General features: G+C 42.2%; 1 protein-coding gene across 1 annotated transcript in view; it reads right to left on the bottom strand.

Moving 5' to 3' along the window:
• The window catches only part of LOC125460234 (E3 ubiquitin-protein ligase RNF123), a 334,824-nt gene that overhangs the window by 125,806 nt on the left and 190,367 nt on the right, over positions 1-18,651 (bottom strand). Inside the window, exons 32-34 of the mRNA XM_048547433.2 lie at positions 14,970-15,109; positions 10,509-10,697; positions 7-82 (exon numbers count right to left, since the gene is read on the bottom strand). Coding sequence (XP_048403390.1) covers positions 7-82; positions 10,509-10,697; positions 14,970-15,109 — 405 coding nt within the window. The remainder of the gene's footprint in view (positions 1-6; positions 83-10,508; positions 10,698-14,969; positions 15,110-18,651) is intronic.

Below are 18,651 nucleotides of genomic sequence, written 5' to 3' on the forward strand. Positions count from 1 at the left end.
ACTCACCAGGTAAGCGCAGATTGACAACACGGTCAAAGAGGTTCTTTTCAGCCGTAACTCGGTTCAATACTTGGTTTATTAGCTGTGGAAGATCAAATGAGCACTAATTAGACAAAATCTCCAAGGGTTATTAAATAAAACGCACAGCCTTCATCAAAGCAGCTCAGCTTTTCATTTCCCATTCTTTGTAGGATAATTAACTGGCTTGCTTGCCATCTGCAAAGCAGAGGCCAGAAATCTGACAGAATATTCTCCACTTGGCTGGATGACTGCATCTCCAACAACACTCAAGAAGCTCAACAATATTTGGGACAAAATTTCTCGCTTGACTAATGCCCCATTCTCCATATTCGACATTCACTCTCTCCAAAACTGGCCTGCATTTGCAGCAATGTGTTCAATGGACAAAATGAACTGCAGCAACTTGTCAAGCCTCCTTCGAAAGCATCTTCCAAACCTTTGACCGGTACACCGAGCAGGACAGTAGATATACGACAATACTACTATTTTTAATTTTCCCTTCAAGTCACACAGCATCTTGACATTGCATTTAAAACCAGATCAAAATATTCCCAACTGCACTGGGTATATCTATAACTAATGGACTGACATTGTTCAAGACAGAAGCTCATCAACAACTTCTCAAGGATAATTAAGGATGAATAACAGATGTTAACTTTGCTCTCACTCCGTGAAATAATTAAAAAAGATCCTCTCCTTTTATTCTGCACTCCTGATTGTTTAATATCACTATGTTGTCACTTTCATTCACATCAGCCTGCAATATTTTAGGGCGCAGTTGGAACTACAGATTTCAAGGTCCGAGAGTCTGAAATTGACCCTTACTTTCTCAGGACTTAATTTGTAGGTCAACTCTCATCCAAGCCAGATGATGTGAAGCATGTTAGGGAAAACACACCATAGAATCATAAAATCCTTAACGTGTGGAAGCAGGCTATTCAGCCAATCAAGTCTACACTGACTCTCCGAAGACCCTTCAACCCTGCATTTCCCATGGCTAATCCACCTAACCTGAACATCCCTGGTCACTATGGGTAATATATCATGGCTAATCCACTCGCCTGTACATCTTTGAACTGTGGGAGGAAACCGGAGCACCCAGAGGAAACCCATGTAGACACAGGAGAACATGTAAATTCCACACAGGCAATTGCCCGAAGATGGAACTGAACCCAGGTCCCTGATTCTGCAAGGCAACAGTGTTACCCACTGAGCCACTTTCATTTTCCAGGTTCACACAGATGGAGTCATGCAGACCAGGACTGTGCTTCAGTCTGATGAGGTATAGGACTGAACGAAAGCTAAAATGAAGGTATGAATTCAATTTGTCCTCTCTTTTGCTTATTGGGGTAACAGGTCAGTGACAGAATATATCAATTGCCCAGCCTTCAAATAGATGTCTTTACCTTCATTATCTTGTAAATAATTGGAGGGAATAGCCCTGGTGGCTTCAACATTGACAACGCTGACTTGCCAATCAAACTGCACCCTCTCCCCCTGTAGCATAAATTTTGATTGTTTGAGATTTGGCATTCTTGCATTTGCCTTGATGAGTGCAAGATCCATCAATACATTTCTCCTTTTAGTAATGCCTTGGGGTTGGCTGTGAGGGTGCACAGGAAAGCAAAGAGAGACTGTTCGGGTCAGAAGCAACAACAAATTGGCTACAATTAAATACTTGAAAACAGGATGGAGAATTTTAAAATTGAAGTACTGCTTGGCTGGAATCGATGTAGGATAAAAGCAGCACTGGATTACTAGATAAAAGGGACTTTATGTATACAACGACAGAGACAACACAGTGTGGACAACTTCAAGTTTTTGTTGGGTAGAAACAGGGAAACTAGACTTGGGTGCATCAGAATAGTCAAGTCTACATATCACAGAATTTGGACAAAGCTTTCAGTAACTGATGAGTAGTCATAGGGATGAAGATGGGCAATGGTATGGAGTTGGCAGCAGGCAGTTTCAGTGTTAGTGTATGTCCGTAACTCACTAAGTTTTAACATTGTATCAAAGTTGTCAACAATCTGATTCGGTCTCTGAAGTTTCCCAGGGAGAGGAATGGAGTTGACAGCTAGGGATTAGAGATTGCAGCAGTGACTACAGTTAATTACTTCAGAGAAAACTTGTGCTTAACCAATTCTGAATGTTTCACAAGTAATCTGACAACTTGGAAGCAGTGGAGGAGTTTTGATATGTGGTGGTGAGGTACAGATGAGTGTTGCCAGTGTATATGGGAAAAAGAACCTTTGCTTCAGATCGTGTGGCCAAGGGGTAACTTGAAATTGAGAAAAAGGAAGAGACCACGAATTGATCCTTAGGTAACTGTACAGGGGTGGGAGGAAGAGCACGAAACTGGCTACAATTGGTTACAGATAGGAATGGGACCCAGTGAGTGCGACTCTACACGATCGTATGATTAGAGAGGAAGATGGCGTGACTGACTATATTGAAAGCTACAGGCAGGTGGAAAAGATTGAGGAGGGAATGTTGTGAAGAAATCCGTGGTGTCCAAGGCCCAGAAATGAAAATACCATGATGAGCTTTGCTGACAGTAATCATCCCATATTGCAGTCCCCTCCAATCCTACAACACCATAGATTCTTCCTACATGAAACGGTATTGATATGTGACTTCAGACAGATACTCAGAACTTTATTATGTAGAATATTGTTCCACCAAAAGGAAGCCAAATCCAGCTATGAGATTAACACCAAGAGTTATTGGGTGACATTTATTGCACTGAAAACTTCTGTATGAGTCTGTTCCTTGGTTGTAATTTCTTCTAACCTAGCAAGTGAGGAAGACCTAATGTGATATCTGATCTCCAGGAAGGCTAGTTGGGATTTTTAGGATAGTTGTGGTCATTTGCTATTTAATCCAAGTTATCATGACAGGATATGAACTCTCAAATCTCCGGCTTCACAGTTTGGTACTATGGCCGCCATGCAATATATCTGGTGTAACTCTGTTACCTATTAACCGAAAGACATGCAATAATACAGAATGGACACCATGGCTATTAGCTTAAGATCACACAATGGGGGCAATTTCCAACTTGGCTATCTGAGTGGTAATTTGGCAGACTGAACTGTCCAACCAGTGTTTTCTATTCCATCCCTTTGTAGTATATTTACTTGACTACTCATAGGTAGCTTCTCTATGTGGTGGTTGGAGTGGGCTTCCTATTGTCTGTATGATGAATTTGCAATGAGCTGACAGCACCTAAAATGTCTTGTGTTGATTCCAGTACTATATCTTATTTTATAACTGCTGGACAATCTTAGGCTGCATCTCAGCACCCACCAGGAAACCTCTTTCTCATCCTGTAATCATCAGAACAGGAAAAACAATGGGTCATCTGGTTGTGTTCTCCTCTCTGACTTAGCTGTCTATTCCATTTCATTAGACCTTTACATTACAGATGCAGCTTCTTAATGAAATTAACTTGATTGCTGATGGGGACTTTATGGGCCCTCCCCCAGGTCAGCCAGTGTTCAGCTGAGACAAACTGACCAGAACATCGGAATCAAGGACGTGTCCCAGACTGGTTGTTTCAGCAATAAGCGAGCATTGTAAATCAAACAATTTCACTGTATCGATGAAAGTAAAGAGTATTTTTAACCTGTTTGGATTTGTTTGGATCCACAGCTGGTACTAGTAAGACTTGAAGCTAGAATTGAAGATGATTAACACATTCATTTTAATCCAAAAATCCAAACCCAGCTAGCACATATTGTAATCAGCTGTTACTAACACATGCTGTTTGAGTGATGAATATTTGTGATGCTGCCTGGGGCTGCATCCAGCAAGGTTACAGTAAAAGGTCCAGTCCATAGTATTAAATGAGTAGCATTATAAGGATGCAATATGTAATGGACAGACAGAGTGCTTTAAACTGGAAGAGAACTTACAAAGGGCTGAGGATAATTTGACAAAACTTTCCACAGCCAATTTCTTCATTGTTTAAGCACTGTACCAACTTTCATAGGAAGCTCAATCCGTTTGACGGTGCACTGTGCCAAGGCAAACCAAATCACTTCAGTCCTAGAGTTTTTTTGTGAAATATAGGTACAGAAGATTAAACAATGATTGTCTGACAGATTGAGCCGGTGTGTCGATTTAACATTTATGGGTAGCAGATATTTGACCGTACTTCAGTTGGTAGCACTTTTGCCTCTGAATCAGTAACTTGTAGGTACAAATCCCACTCCAGAGACTTCAGCACGTAATCTAGACCAACATACCCAGTGCAGTGTTGCAGGAGGACTGCAGTGTCAGAGGTTTTGCCTTGTTGAGAAGATGCTAAATGTGAGACCCAGTCTACTTTCTCCAATGTTCTGGACATGTCCCACGAGACTATGAGAGAGGAGGAGAATTCTCTCTGGTGGCATTTGTCCCTCAACCCAAAATGGTGTAAGTGGAATTTTGCTATGTCATATTTCTGACTGTCATATTTCTATTTTATAACAGCAACTAAACTGCAAAGGCATATTTTTCTTTCCAAAAAGACGAGTTATTCATTGAATAGTTGCAGATAGTTTATATTTTACTTTCTCTTCTCAATGATCTGTTCTGCTGCTTTCTTTGCTCTCTTAGCACAGGTTCCAAACAAATGAGCATTAACAGGGGCCATATAAAGGCTTACAAAAGCCTTGAAATTTTTCCTGCCTTCTGGCTACAGAATTCATTGGGATATCCTCAGGTCATGAAAGAGGCTGCATAAATATAAATCTTTTCTTTAAATTTTTGAAAGTTTTACACACCCACAAGTAATAATCTATTGTTGCTAAGCCTATATAGACTGAGTTCAATCCTCAAGAGTAGTTGTGCTAAGTTAGCTGATCTAAGCACAGGTAGCAATGCAAGTGCTATTCACTAGCCCTGAGCCAAGCAAACCCTTGTTTTTGAGTACTTCTCAGAGCCTCATGCTGGGAAGTGAGTTTCAGTAGGCAGTGGGCACGGACAGAATCAGGATCAAGCTCTGCTGTGACTGTGCCCAGCGTCAGACTATTTGCAGCTGAGGTTCTAATGAAAAATGAGCAGTTGAGCAGAGTACTGAGCTCCCGACTGGATCTTTGTGATTCCAATTAAACACCTTTCGAGGAGGTGGACAGAGAAAAATCAGCAAATGGAAAACAACACTGTGACTGCAGCAAGATAGTGTGCCACTGTCAGGCTGCCCGAGAATCAAACTCTACCTTTTGAGTTCTCTTGTCTGGACACACGCATGCATTTCCTTTTCTACTGCAATGGCTCTCTTAGAAAAATTGTTTCCTCTCTTGCTATCTTACCAAACAGCTTGACCTGATTGTTGTAGGAAAGCAGGTCAAATGTTATGTGGTAATCATGTGTGTGATACAGCCCAGAGTCCAACTCCCAGTAGGTTAACTCCTAATGCCTACAACTCAACTAAAATTTTGCCAATGCTGCCTCATATAGCAAATATACTACAAAATATGGGTGAATTACATATTTCACACTTTTAAATGCACAGCTGCAGATGGCATGGCTCAGCAACATCACAAATCACACATTAACATTGAACCTGAACATTCACATAAAGTCAACAACTGAAACAAGAGTGCTGAGACAAAGGGACAAGACAATGAAAAACAATGAACTGTAGTGTGTGGGGAATAATTAATCCAGAATTTAATTAACATCTACAGAGTAGATCATAAACAAGAGCGGCATTTCAATAGTTTATGGCAGTCATTCAAATCCAGTGATTAAATCAATGCCTTGTATCTCTTGTACTCTATATCAGTTGAATTATTCTCATCTGTACACAGACATACGAATTAAATGACAGGGAGCTTTCAGCACAAGGTCACTAACTGAAGATTCCTAGGCTGTTATGCCATTTTTGTCAATGTAACGGTGACCGAAAATGTTCAGGTTGTGTCCTCTCAAAACTGTGAAGGGTTTAATGGGATAGCAGGAACTGCAGATGCTGGAGAATCTGAGATAACAAGGTGTAGAGCTGGATGAACACAGCAGACCAGGCAGCATCAGAGGAGCAGGAAAGCTGATGTTTCGGGCCTAGGCCCTTCTTCAGGAATTGGGTGGTGGGGAGGGGGGAGAGAGAAGAGTAGGGGAAGTTGTCCCTGCCTCCCTAACCTGTCCTTTCTTCCACCTATCCCCTCCTCCCACCTCAAGCCCCACCCCCATCTCCGACCTACTAACCGCATTCCGCACCCTAGACCTGTCCATCCTCTGTGGGCTGACCTATCCCCTCCCTAACTTCCCAACTACACTCACCTTTACTGGCTCCATCCCCGCCTCTTTGATCTGTCTGTCTCCTCTCCACCTATCTTCTTCTCTATCCATCTTCTATCCGCCTCCGCCTCCCTCCCTATTTCTTTCAGAACCCCCTTCCCCTCCCTCATTTCTGAAGAAGGGTCTAGGCCCGAAATGTCAGGCTTCCTGCTCCTCTGATGCTGCCTGGCCTGCTATGTTTATCAAGCTCTCCGCCTTGTTATCTAAGAGTTTAATGGCCTAGTTGTGATACAGAGCTGAGTTCAGTAAATTATCAAGAAGCTGCTGCTTCTTTGTAAAAACTCAAAAGATTCATTAATTTAGTTTGCTGAAGAGAATCCAAGGTCCCAGATATGGAAGTCAAGTTAGCAAGTGGTGAGTAGAGCTGGGTGTCATTGGTGTACAGGTGAAAATGAACACTACGCTTTAGAATGACGTCAACAAGCAGCAGCATGTAGATGGGAATTGGAGGAAGCCACAGTCACCTCCAGTGTTCCCGAAGGATCTAATGATGCGGGACCAGGAAGGAAATCTACTGCAAACAAGTTTCTGCGTAGAACCAATTGAAAGCAGTCCCACCCAGCTGGACAATGGTGGAGAGGTGAAAGATGGTTACGTTCTCAAAGGACAAGGAGAAAATGTCCACTTTTGTCACAATCAAACAGAATATCATCAATGAATTTGACTGGACTTGTTTTGATACTATCACAGGGACTGAAACATGGAAACAAGGGAATGAAATTGGGAAACAATAACAAGTTCTAGAACTTCGGACAGGAAAGGGAGGATGGAGATAGGATGGACAGCAAATTAAGAATTATATTTTTTCTGAGAGAAGTGGACTAGAGGGATCAAGGAATGGATCAGTCAGTTGATCACATCTTAGAGACAAAGCAGTCCATGAGCTCCTCACAATTATGTTGGATGTGAAGGTTGATGGGGAGAAGGGTTTAAGATTTATAGTACATAAAAGAAGCTGGCAGTTATCTTGACATTCAAGGGCGATCCTGAATTAATGAGCTGTTTTAAAGATGAAAGCAGCACACAATGGGGTTTTTTATGTGATCCAAACAAATCTGGCAGTGAATGGTTTAGACAGTTGTCAGCTGTGTTCCCTCAGGCCTGCATCCAATGCACCTCAAAAGCAAAGACAGGGCACAGCTAGGATAACAACAATGAATCCTCTTTTGGGCGGTGGGGCAAGATAGGACAGGATGTATAGGGCACAGGGAAAACCTAGGGCATCAAAACAGGAGGCAAGGGTGTGGTGGAGAAGCAGTTGCCTAAACACAGGGACAGAGACCAGACAGTGAGGATTTTGAGAATACAAGTTTAAGTGAATTAGTAAGTACGGTTCTGTTGCTGATCCTCAAGGGCTAGATCTGAAGTAAATTAAAAGCATCTTACAAAAGCTTACTGCATGGTCCCACTGCGTGGCTTTTATTTCCCCCCATTGGTACATGAGGATCAAAACACCACATAAACACAGTGGTGACATTTATCTTTACTGATAAACTATCAAGAACAATGAGATTTCGTCAATCAGGAAGTAGTGATTAGATATTCAAAGTTTGAAGATTGTGCCTAGAAGAAAAACATGACAAAGGTGATGAGTTCCAAAGGCCTGCGGTTCTGTTAAAGGCTGAGCAATAGGAGTCGCAATACATATTTATTGGTATAATTTCTACATTATAAACATTTTTCTACATTAGTCCATTATTTCTGACACACTGCAAGGATGGTTCATGAGATCAGATACCTAAAATATCACACTGATCATCAGTTTTGCTTAAACACCTATCTACTATAGCAATCTCCAATGGGACTAGATCATCTGAAGTCTGGTTAAACATAATAACATGGCACACGTCTCTTCGGCTAAATTGTTCTGATACACTACATATTAACATCAAAAGGTGACCACATTCACTGAGGCAAATGTAACACAGCAAGAACCACAGCACCAAACAAGTAATATATCAGTAAACCCATCTACTGTTACAACTTGAACACATGCTTGATCTTTCCGTGAATGAGCAACGTGATTGCAAGTTGAGACAAGAAAAGCTACCCTAAAAGCTACATTTTTGTCTAAGCTTTTGATCATCATACCCAACATCTCCTCATTTGGTTTGGTGTCTACATTACAATGCTCCTGTAAGCTATGTTAACATAGAGCATTACAGCACAGTACAGGCCCTTCGGCCCTCGATGTTGTGCCGACCTGTCATACCGATCTCAAGCCCATCTAACTGACACTAATCCATGTACGTCCATATGCTTATCCAATGACGACTTAAATGTACCTAAAGTTGGCGAATCTACTACCGTTGCAAGCAAAGCGTTCCATTCCCTTACTACTCTCTGAGTAAAGAAACCGCCTCTGATATCTGTCCTATATCTTTCGCCCCTCAATTTAAAGCTATGCCCCCTTGTGCTGGCCGTCACCATCCTAGGAAAAAGGCTCTCCCTATCCACCCTATCGAACCCTCTGATTATTTTATATGTTTCAATTAAGTCACCTCTCAACCTTCTTCTAATGAAAACAGCCTCAAGTCCCTCAGCCTTTCCTCGTAACACCTTCCCTCCATACCAGGCAACATCCTAGTAAATCTCCTCTGCACCCTTTCCAAAGCTTTCACATCCTTCTTATAATGCGGTGACCAGAACTGTACGCAATACTCCAAGTGCGGCCGCACCAGAGTTTTGTACAGCTGCAGCATAACCTCTTGGTTCCGGAACTCGATCCCTCTTGGCATTTGGCAAACTTAACTTCGTTTACATCTGGGGGGGATTTTAACTCTGGCATCTCATTTTCATATTCTCATTCCCAAATTTAGGAGCACAGAAACACAGGCAGCCTATTCAGCCTATCAAGCCTGCTCCACCAGTTAATATGATCACGACTAATCAAACACAGCAATGCTTTTTACTCACCCCATTCCTATAACCCTTGTATACCACTGTAGAGATCAATAACCAGAAATCTAGCATTGAACATATCACCCTTTGCAGTACAGAATTCAAAAGGTTCACACCCCTCTGAGTAAAAAGATTTCTCCTCATTTTGAGCATAAGTGGCACCCTCCCCCTTATTTATAAATTGTGCCCCAGTTAGACTTCCCAACCAATGGGGAAACATCTTACCTGCATCGCCCAGTCTCTAAGTGTTTTGTAAGTTTTAATAAGATCACCTCTCATTTTTCAAAACTCAAGAATATAGGCCCTGTTTGTCCCATCTCTCTTCTAGATCAGTACAGCTATCCTTGGGATAGTCTTGGGAACCTTCACTGCATGCCCTTTATGACAATATCATCTTTCCTGAAGCAAAGATACCAAACTGAACACAGCATGCCAGTTGCAGTCTAAGCTCACTCCTAAGCTTATGTCTATATCTTGCTGAAATGGCTGCCTGTTTAGGCATGGACTGGAGTGAAAATCCAGTGATACGGAACTGGCACTAGGACCCACTGCAAAATCTGTCTCTAACATAGGGCTACCTGCTCCCCAAGCTCTGGTGATCCCCAAACTGGGAGGAACTGGAAGCCAATATAATACCTTTCAATAACTGAGACTGGCATTGTGTGACCTCTTATTTTCAGTTCAGTTTAAAAGCAGCAAGGAGTCATGATTGCTGAGATTTTTAAAATCCTTGTTTGAACTCCATTTGAATTACACGTAAGAAGTAAAAGAGGAATGTATGAGAGACTGGAATGTATGAGAGACAGCAATGAACGGTAATGCCAGCAAAGTTACACCTGCAGACTCAGAAGCCTTCGCTTGTGGATTAGAAAGAAGAGCTGGAGGCGCTACGGATAAGTGGTGTTTTTGGATGATTACACTTTATCATTTGCACTGGGCTCCATATCCCCTGGAGGCAGCGCTACACACACCAGAAGCTAAAAATATAAATCAACAAGAAGAACCAATTGCTCCTCATAAAGATATGAGGCTTAGTTCGGTGGTCCATTTACAATCAGACTCCAGATTAATGAATGATAATTATTCACAGAAATTATGTCATTTCCAGAAAAGAATCTTTAATCACATTGAGAACACAACACACATAACTGGAAAGCTTCAGCCTTCAGCTTATTTTGTGATAACTGATTATTAGTGACAAGCAAATACTCTCACCCTCACACACATACACGCACCTACATTCTCAAAGGGACAGCAACTTGTTTTGCCAAGATTTATGTATCTTTGGGTTTGAAGTGTACCTGTGCAAGGCGTCTCAGCAGCAGTTCTGCGGATGGTCTGGACCAATTCAGGAAGATCTCAGGGACAAGAGTGATGGTCATCTCCAGGACCCTTAGCAAGCTCACAGAAAGATCAAAGCAGGTGGCACAAACCTTCAGCTGCCGACTGTCGACAAAGTTTCGCTCTGGCCGTTCGGCTGCCTGCTGAATCTATCAGGACAAGGAAAGAGCGGTGTGAAGGGACAAAAAGAAGCTACTTCAAGATTGCAACAAGGATCTGGCTACTCAGTGAACTGAAACTACTGCAACAAGGGAATAGCTGTATCAACAGACAGAGAGAATTCTACTTCCACAAGGATCAAAATGAAATTGCCCTGATGGATTAAACCAAGTCCATCTCTTTTTTTTTATTTTTCTGTTCCCATGCCTTCCTTCTTTTCATTTTGCCCTTCTAGTGAACTTTGCCATCCCAAATCCTGATTTTAAACTTTTCTCTAATATGGTGGCGGCGGAGAAGGCAGCAGTCAGGCTCAGCCCAAGGCTCACACTTTCTGTCAGCTTCTCTTTCTTTTCTCATTCTTCCCTTTTTGTTTTCATATTTTTTAAAATTTAGCTTGTAGAGAGAACGGCAGCAATGGCACCAGAGCATTACAGCAGCTGAGGGGCCAGCGCGGGACTGCCAGCGGGCCTGAAGCGGAGCCGGACGGCCGGCGATCAGCGAGCAAAGATCAAAGCAACCGGCAGGAGACATGGAGCAGGGCAGCTGGTGGTCGGCAGACTGGAGCCTGGTGCAGTCAGCCTGTCATAGATGGCAGTCAGCGGCTTGCAAGCCAGTTGGGGTTGGCCAAGCACGGGAGAGAACAAGACCACATGTGAAATGACCCCACTAAAAAGGCAGTTCTGCCTGATCCCATCATTCATCCTTTATGAAGGTGGAAAAGCACAACAGGTTGGACAGCTTCTGAGGTGCAGGTAAATCAACGTTTCAGGCTCAAACCTTTCATCAAGACTGGTTTTGGCCCAAAACATTGACTCACTTGCTGCTCAGGTGCTGTCTGACCAGCTGCGCTTTCCCAGCCTCACACCAACAGACTCTGGCTTCCAGCATCAGCAGTTCCTATTGTCTCTATCCTTCCTGATGAATTCTATAGGAGGTTCCTCCACATTTAGGATGTGATTGAATGTCTGAATGCACACACCAAAGTGTCTGCATTCCTTAAATCACAGCTCCGTCAAACTCCAACTTGACTTTAGCCATATGGAGAGTGTCAATGACAGAGTACCACTCTTTGTTTTTACACACCGGACAACTACTGTGCTGCACCATGCTTTCACTAATGCACCTCTGTGTCAGACCTATAACATTTCTCTGAGCTGAGATGTGCTTAGAGGCAGATGATGTTAGGACTCCTCTGAGGAAAATATTGCTATGTTGCGGGGAATCAACAGGCTGACACTGATGCTAATCCATCGTTCGAAACAAAAGCACTGAATGACAGGGTAATAAAAAGGAAAATGTTTAAACAACTGTACAGCACATTTAAACAACATCATTGCTGATACTGCTTTGATGAGATACATCACTGCACACTGACTCTAATATCACTCAAATCCATAGTTATCAGAACACCATTAGACCTACATTGTTACAAGCAAAGAAAACAGATCATGTGACAATGGTCAGCATTTGGATTTACATCCATCTGCTTCAGAATCTAAACTGGACCCCTAAAATTCAGGCTGTTTGGGATTCTGTGCATCTTCCCAGACTCCACATGAAGTCACGATGCCTTGAGAGTGTTTGTTATCAAGGGATTCAGATCTTCATGACCCTCTCTGCTGCTTTTAAAAAGGTTTGAGAGCTAATAACAATCACAATATAATTCTACACATCTGCTTCCTTTGAAAGTAAAGATCTTCAAGAGCTACAGCCAAATTCCAAAGGAGGAAGAATAGAGTTTGAACAAATTTGACGTATGAAGCAGTTGGAAGGGCTGAGAACTGCATTATACAAAACTTAGAGCAAAAACATCATACTTTGTTCTGACTCCATCCTTTTGAGGTGAAATCCTTGATCATATTCCAAACATACCTTACTGTAACTTCCCACACCAGTTACCTATGCGACACCATTTTATAACCGTCATGCCTCACACATTATCAAAATCACCCATGAGCCATGTTGACATCATCTCTCTGATTCTCATGTTCCCCAAGAAATGGAATTTAATAACCTTTGTATGAACATCTGTCCCTTTTTCTGACGGTTGATGGATGCATTTTCCTATTACCCAAGATCTGGTTCAAGGCAATACATCCTCCAACTGGAGGCCCCTGTGCATCTTGGCTCATCTTCTATTCCATCATTCATGACAAAGCCTCCAGTCATCGTGGCCCTACTCTTTACAGCTCACTCCTTCTGACAGGGTAAGAAAGACAGCAACCACATCTGCAGGCTGGGGGGTAGGGAAAGAGTCTGAAAGTTAGTGGTAGGTCTTTCAGGAGTGACATTACAAAAGACCCTGACACACGATGAGTGACAGAAGTTTGGGATTTCCTTCCTGAGCAGAAACTGGCCCAACTGTTAATCTGAAATAGATAGTAGTTTTGATTGACAAAAATCTAAGGAGTAGGAGGAAAAGGCACATTTATGAAATTGAGTTGCAGATCAGCCAACGCTCCACTGAACGTAAGGGGATAAACGGCCTCTTCCTATTCTCCTATGACCCTTATGTTCTCATGGCACCACGCTTTTTTTTTGGTTGTGTTGCTGAATCTGATTGGCCACTGTTTCTCTCATAGTCATATGGTCATACAGCAAAGAAACAGACCATGGTGAACATAATCTCAAACTAAATTAGTCCCACTTACCTGTGCTGGCTCATATCCCTCCAAACCTTTCCTAGTCATGAAACGATCTAAATGTCTCTTAAATGTTATAATTGTACCCACATCTACCACTTCCTCAGCAAGTTCATTCCACACTCAAACCAACCTCTGTGTAAAAAAATTGCCTCTCATTTCTTTTTAAAATCTCTCTCCACTCACCTTAAAAATGTGACCCCCTAGTCTTGAAATCCTCCATCTTAGGGAAAAGGCAATCACCATTAACTCCATCTATTCTTCTGGGGCATTATCTTTGTTAAAAGTGCCACATAAATATAAGTTGCTCTTTTGTCTTTGAGCTACAGATTTATGTATGGGACCGGATTGATGAAATAACATAACACACAGCAAGTTAATACTCACTAGAGTGGGGATAAAGAGGGACTGTGCATTCAGCTGCATAGCTGGGGAACTCGTGCAGGGACTAAACAATGTAATAGGGATCAGTATAGATTGAATAATGCATCATACATTAAGAGGTGATACTGGGCAGATCAATTACTGCCTTGTAATTTGTCCTTTGTACCCCAGTTTCTGTCAGAAAGAGTGCTAACCGCTTCACCAGCATGAGCATTCCTTTTGTAAGAGCCTGATTGTGTGCTTTGGGTGCATCCAACATCAGAAACTTAACAGTAAAGCTCAAGCCATCTTCACAAGAGGTTGACGTGCTTGACTGTGATTGTCTCCAACACTGCTCTCAATGTTCATCTTCCCACGCTCTGGGATGGGATGCCAAATTGAAATACCGGTTTGCACTTGGGGCTAGTGAAAGCAGTACTATATTAATGTGTTGAGTAATCAGTGCTTTTATAAAGAGCAATAGTAAGTGTCTCGCACTTAGCCAATTTTCCCATCTCATATTTTATTGATGTTTGGTCTGAATGCACAGAATGGGATGAAAGTGAAGGTAGTGATTGTTTACTAAAAGCAGATCTGTAAATAAAAAAAAACAGATGGATTTGATTTAGCAACAAAGCAGGCAATTAGTCACACGAGTGTCTGGTATCCCAAGCTTGCATCAATATTAGATTACTAATAACCTTGAAACATACTAAATTCGAAACAGCTGATTGGTTTCTAATTCCGTTGGCTTCAGAAGGACCTATCAATACATCAAAAGAACATCTTGTATATGTCATGGCCCATCAATTCCCAAGTTACAGGAGTCAAACACCAGAGTCTGCCAACTCCCACAGCCCGTTTGGTAAACGCTAGAGTCCGCTGAATCCCATATCATAGGGCACAAATGCAGTGATTTCATTTACGTGGAAACAATTCTTTGGTGGTGGATAGGAATGGTGGACAAGGGGCAAGAGAAATATTTCTGATTTGATGCATTCTCTCCAGAAAGAAATATCACAGAAACAAAAATTTAGCTGAAGAAACAAGCCTTCTGCTATAAAAACCTTGGAGATTCAAAAGAGCAGATTAACAAATGACATGGGGTATGATGTGCTGAGTAAGGAACCATTAGCTGCTTACCATTTGCAAGATTATAGGGTATTGCAGAAAGTTATGTGCACTTCTGTGCTCTGAGATGGTGAGTAGAATGGGCAAGAGGATTGGAGTTTACTGTGAAGGTGCCTGGGTGCTTACCTCCTGGATCATGCCAATGAACTCTGAGAAGGCCCAGTTCAGCTGGTTGAGGACACTATTCAGGAAACTGGCTGCCATTTCTGAGTCAGAGCGAAGCAAGTCTGCCATGTGTTGTTGCAGTAGAATAGATGGACAAGGTTCTGAGAGGAAGAAGAAAAGCTAAGTTGAACATCAGTATTAATTTACAGAGATTACAATCATTACAGGAATCAGGATCAAACACAACAAACTATGCATCAAACCCTTTGAAGCCTTAATTGCAGTAAACACTTTTTCCTTTAAGCCTCTTAAGTTTACATCTTCCACCTGAGAGTGATGCAGTTTGCTGTGCTGTGATTTTCTAAGTTTAGCATGACTTCCCCCTCCAGAAAAGTAAACTGTGAATTGAAGGTCGACTGTGATATGGTGTCAAGGGTCTCTTGCTCCTTCTGAGAGGTATGGATGAGTTTCAGTCACAGATAATCTGAAACTGGGGTAGGAGGGAAGCAACATTAGTTAAAGTGGCTTAGATGCCTTCGAGGAAAATACCAGAATTTCAACTCAGAATTAAACATATTGGAGTTACCAATATTCTGATTCAAGATAGACGAGGGGAGGATGGAACCAGTGGCAAGGGCCATGGATAATAGCTTTGACTTTCCCAAAACTTTGACAGTTGTAGATTTTTCTAATTAACACTGGATTTCCAATGAGAAAGCCAATAGTAGAGCAACAGTGTAAACCAATGCAAATCATTACAAGATATTACTACACACATGCCATCAATTAACGTACCTCCCAATTACTCTGACTTCTGCCCCCTTCCTTTCATTCTGCCAATTACCAAGAACAGGTCAATTACTTTCAATTCCGTAAATTTCAACTTGACCTCAGTCAGTTATGAGGCACGACAAAACCCAGATATTTCTCTATCCACAAAATTTAGTTCCCACTTCACAAAGCTCAATCAGATTCATGAGGTAATCCCAATCTTTACAAATCCTGTTCATCAAACAGGTAAAAGTTTTCAAGGTGTTCAGCCACCCAACGTTAATTATAGACTCAAGAAATGTTCTGACATCAAATGTTAACTAATCTGTAATTGTCTGGTTCTCTACACCACCCTCGCACCCCATCTTTCTTAAACAGCAGTGTTATGTGCAATTCTCTAATCAAAGCAATAGGTTCTGAATCAAGGGAATAGTAAGAGATTGTAGCTAAAATATCTGTATTATCCTCAGACACTTTCTTTAAAACTCTGGAATGGAAATAATCTGTACTGGTGGCAAGGGCGAATTGGAATGCTGAACCGCTGGTAAGGATACTGGCAGTGGTTATTGGCCATGGTACTGAACTGAGCTGGAATCGGCTGTCCCTGGCTATCCACCTATATTGCTGATATTTAAATGAGAAAAGATCAATCGTGGAAAAAAAGTTACTGGACTGTTCCCACTTACCCCACTCCCAAAGTTAGCACAAGGCACATGAAAATTGATGGAAATTTGCAGGAGAAAAATCAGTGGTCAATTTATCACACTTGACATTAAGCCACATTTGCCTCACAATCTTGATTTGAGTTTTTTTGAGGAAGTTGCCAAAAAGTTTGATGAGGGAAGAGTGATACGCATTGTTTACTTGGATTTTAGTAAAGCCTTGGATAAGGTTCCACACGGTAGACTAATTAGTAAAGTCAGGTCTCATGGGATTTGGGGCAAGCTTGACAATTGATTGCATTATTGACTTAAAGGCAGGAGACACAGAGTGGTGGTGGAGGGCTGTTTTTCTGACTGGAGGGCTGTCACCAGCGATATTCCACTGGGATCAGTTCTTTTGTTTATGATTTACATAAATGATTCGGATGACAACATAAATGGCATGGTTAGTAAATTTGCAAACGCAACCAAAATTGGTGGCAATAGTAGACAGCAAAGGAGGTTTTCTAAGATTACAAAGGGGTCTTGATCAAATGGGCCAATGGGCTGAAAGATGGCAGATGGAGTTCAATCTAGGTAAATGCAAGGGACCCAGGGGTGTAGGTACATAATATTTTGAAGTATGCATCACATACAGAAGGGGTGGTTAAAAAGGTGTTTGGCACATTTGCCTTCATTGTTCAGTCCTGTGAGTATAGGAGTTAGGAAGTCATATTGAAATTGGACAGGCCATTGGTATACTGTGGAGATAATAAGGACTGCTGATGCTGGAAGCCAGAGTCTACAGGTGTGAGGCTGGAAAGGCACAGCATGTCAGACATCATCAGAGGGGCAGAAAAGTCAACGCTTTGGGCCAAAGGCCCTCATCTGTCCTGAAACATTGACTTTTCTGCTCCTCTGATGCTGTCTGACCTGCTGTGCTTTTCAAGCCTCACATCTATAGACCAATGGAATACTGTGTCCAGTTCGAGGAAGGATATTATTAAACTGTAGACAGTTCAGACGAGATTTACCAGGTTATTGCTGGGTATGGAAGGTTGAGTTATAATGAAAGGCTGGATAGGCTGGGACTTTTTCCACTGGATTGTAGGAGGTTAAAAGCAACCTGATAAAAGTTTATAAAATAGCGAGAGGTATAGAGAGAGTTAATGGTAGTTGTCTTTTCCCTATGATGGGAGATTTCAAGACTAGGGGACACATTTTTAAGATGACAGGAGAGAGATTTAAAAAAGACATGAGGGGCAATTTTTTTTTATAGAGAGAGTGGTTTGCATGTGGAAGTGCTGGGTTTGGGTACAATTGCAATATTTAAAAGACATTTGGATAAGTACATGAATAGGAAAAGTTGAGGGATGTGTGTCAGGAGCAGGCCGGTGGGACTAGTTTAGTTTGGGATTATGTTCAGCATAGACTGATTGGACCGAATGTTCTGTTTCTGTGCTACATAGAACATGGAACATTACGGCACAGTACAGGCCCTTCGGCCCTCGATGTTGTGCCGACCTGTCATACCGATCTCAAGCCCATCTAACCTACACTATTCCATGTACGTCCATATGCTTGTCCAATGACCACTTAAATGTACCTAAAGTTGGCAAATCTACTACCGTTGCAGGCAAAGCGTTCCATTCCCTTACGTCTCTGATCGTGTTTTTGGGATCCTTAAGGGGGAGGGAGAGCAGCCCCAAGTCGTGGTCCACATTGGCACCAACGACATAGGTAGGAAGAGAGATGGGGATTTAAGGCAGAAATTCGGGGAGCTAGGATGGAAGCTGAGAGCTAGGACTAACAGAGTTGTTGTCTCTGGTTTGTTGCCTGTGCCACGTGCTAGTGAGGTGAGGAATAGGGAGAGAGAGGAGTTGAACACGTGGCTACAGGGATGGTGCAGGAGGGAGGGTTTTGGATTCTTGGATAATTGGGGCTGTTTCTGGGGTAGGTGGGACCTTTACAAGCAAGATGGTCTTCACCTGAACCAGAGGGGTACCGATATCCTGGGGGGGAAATTTACTAAGGCTATTCGGGTGGGTTTAAACTAATTCAGCAGGCGGATGGGCACCAAAATTGTAGTTCGAGATTAGGGTGGTCCGAAATAAAGTTTCAGGGAAGCAAGATGGCACGGGCAAGAAAGAAGTTGGTTTGAAGTGTGTCTACTTCAATGCCAGGAGCGTCCGGACTAAGGTGGGTGAACTTGCAGCATGGGTTAGTACCTGGGACTTCGATGTTGTGGCCATTCCGGAGACATGGATAGAGCAGGGACAGGAATGATTGTT

Source organism: Stegostoma tigrinum, chromosome 11 (genome assembly GCF_030684315.1).
Source record: "Stegostoma tigrinum isolate sSteTig4 chromosome 11, sSteTig4.hap1, whole genome shotgun sequence".
In the NCBI taxonomy this organism is placed as follows: Eukaryota; Metazoa; Chordata; class Chondrichthyes; order Orectolobiformes; family Stegostomatidae; genus Stegostoma; species Stegostoma tigrinum.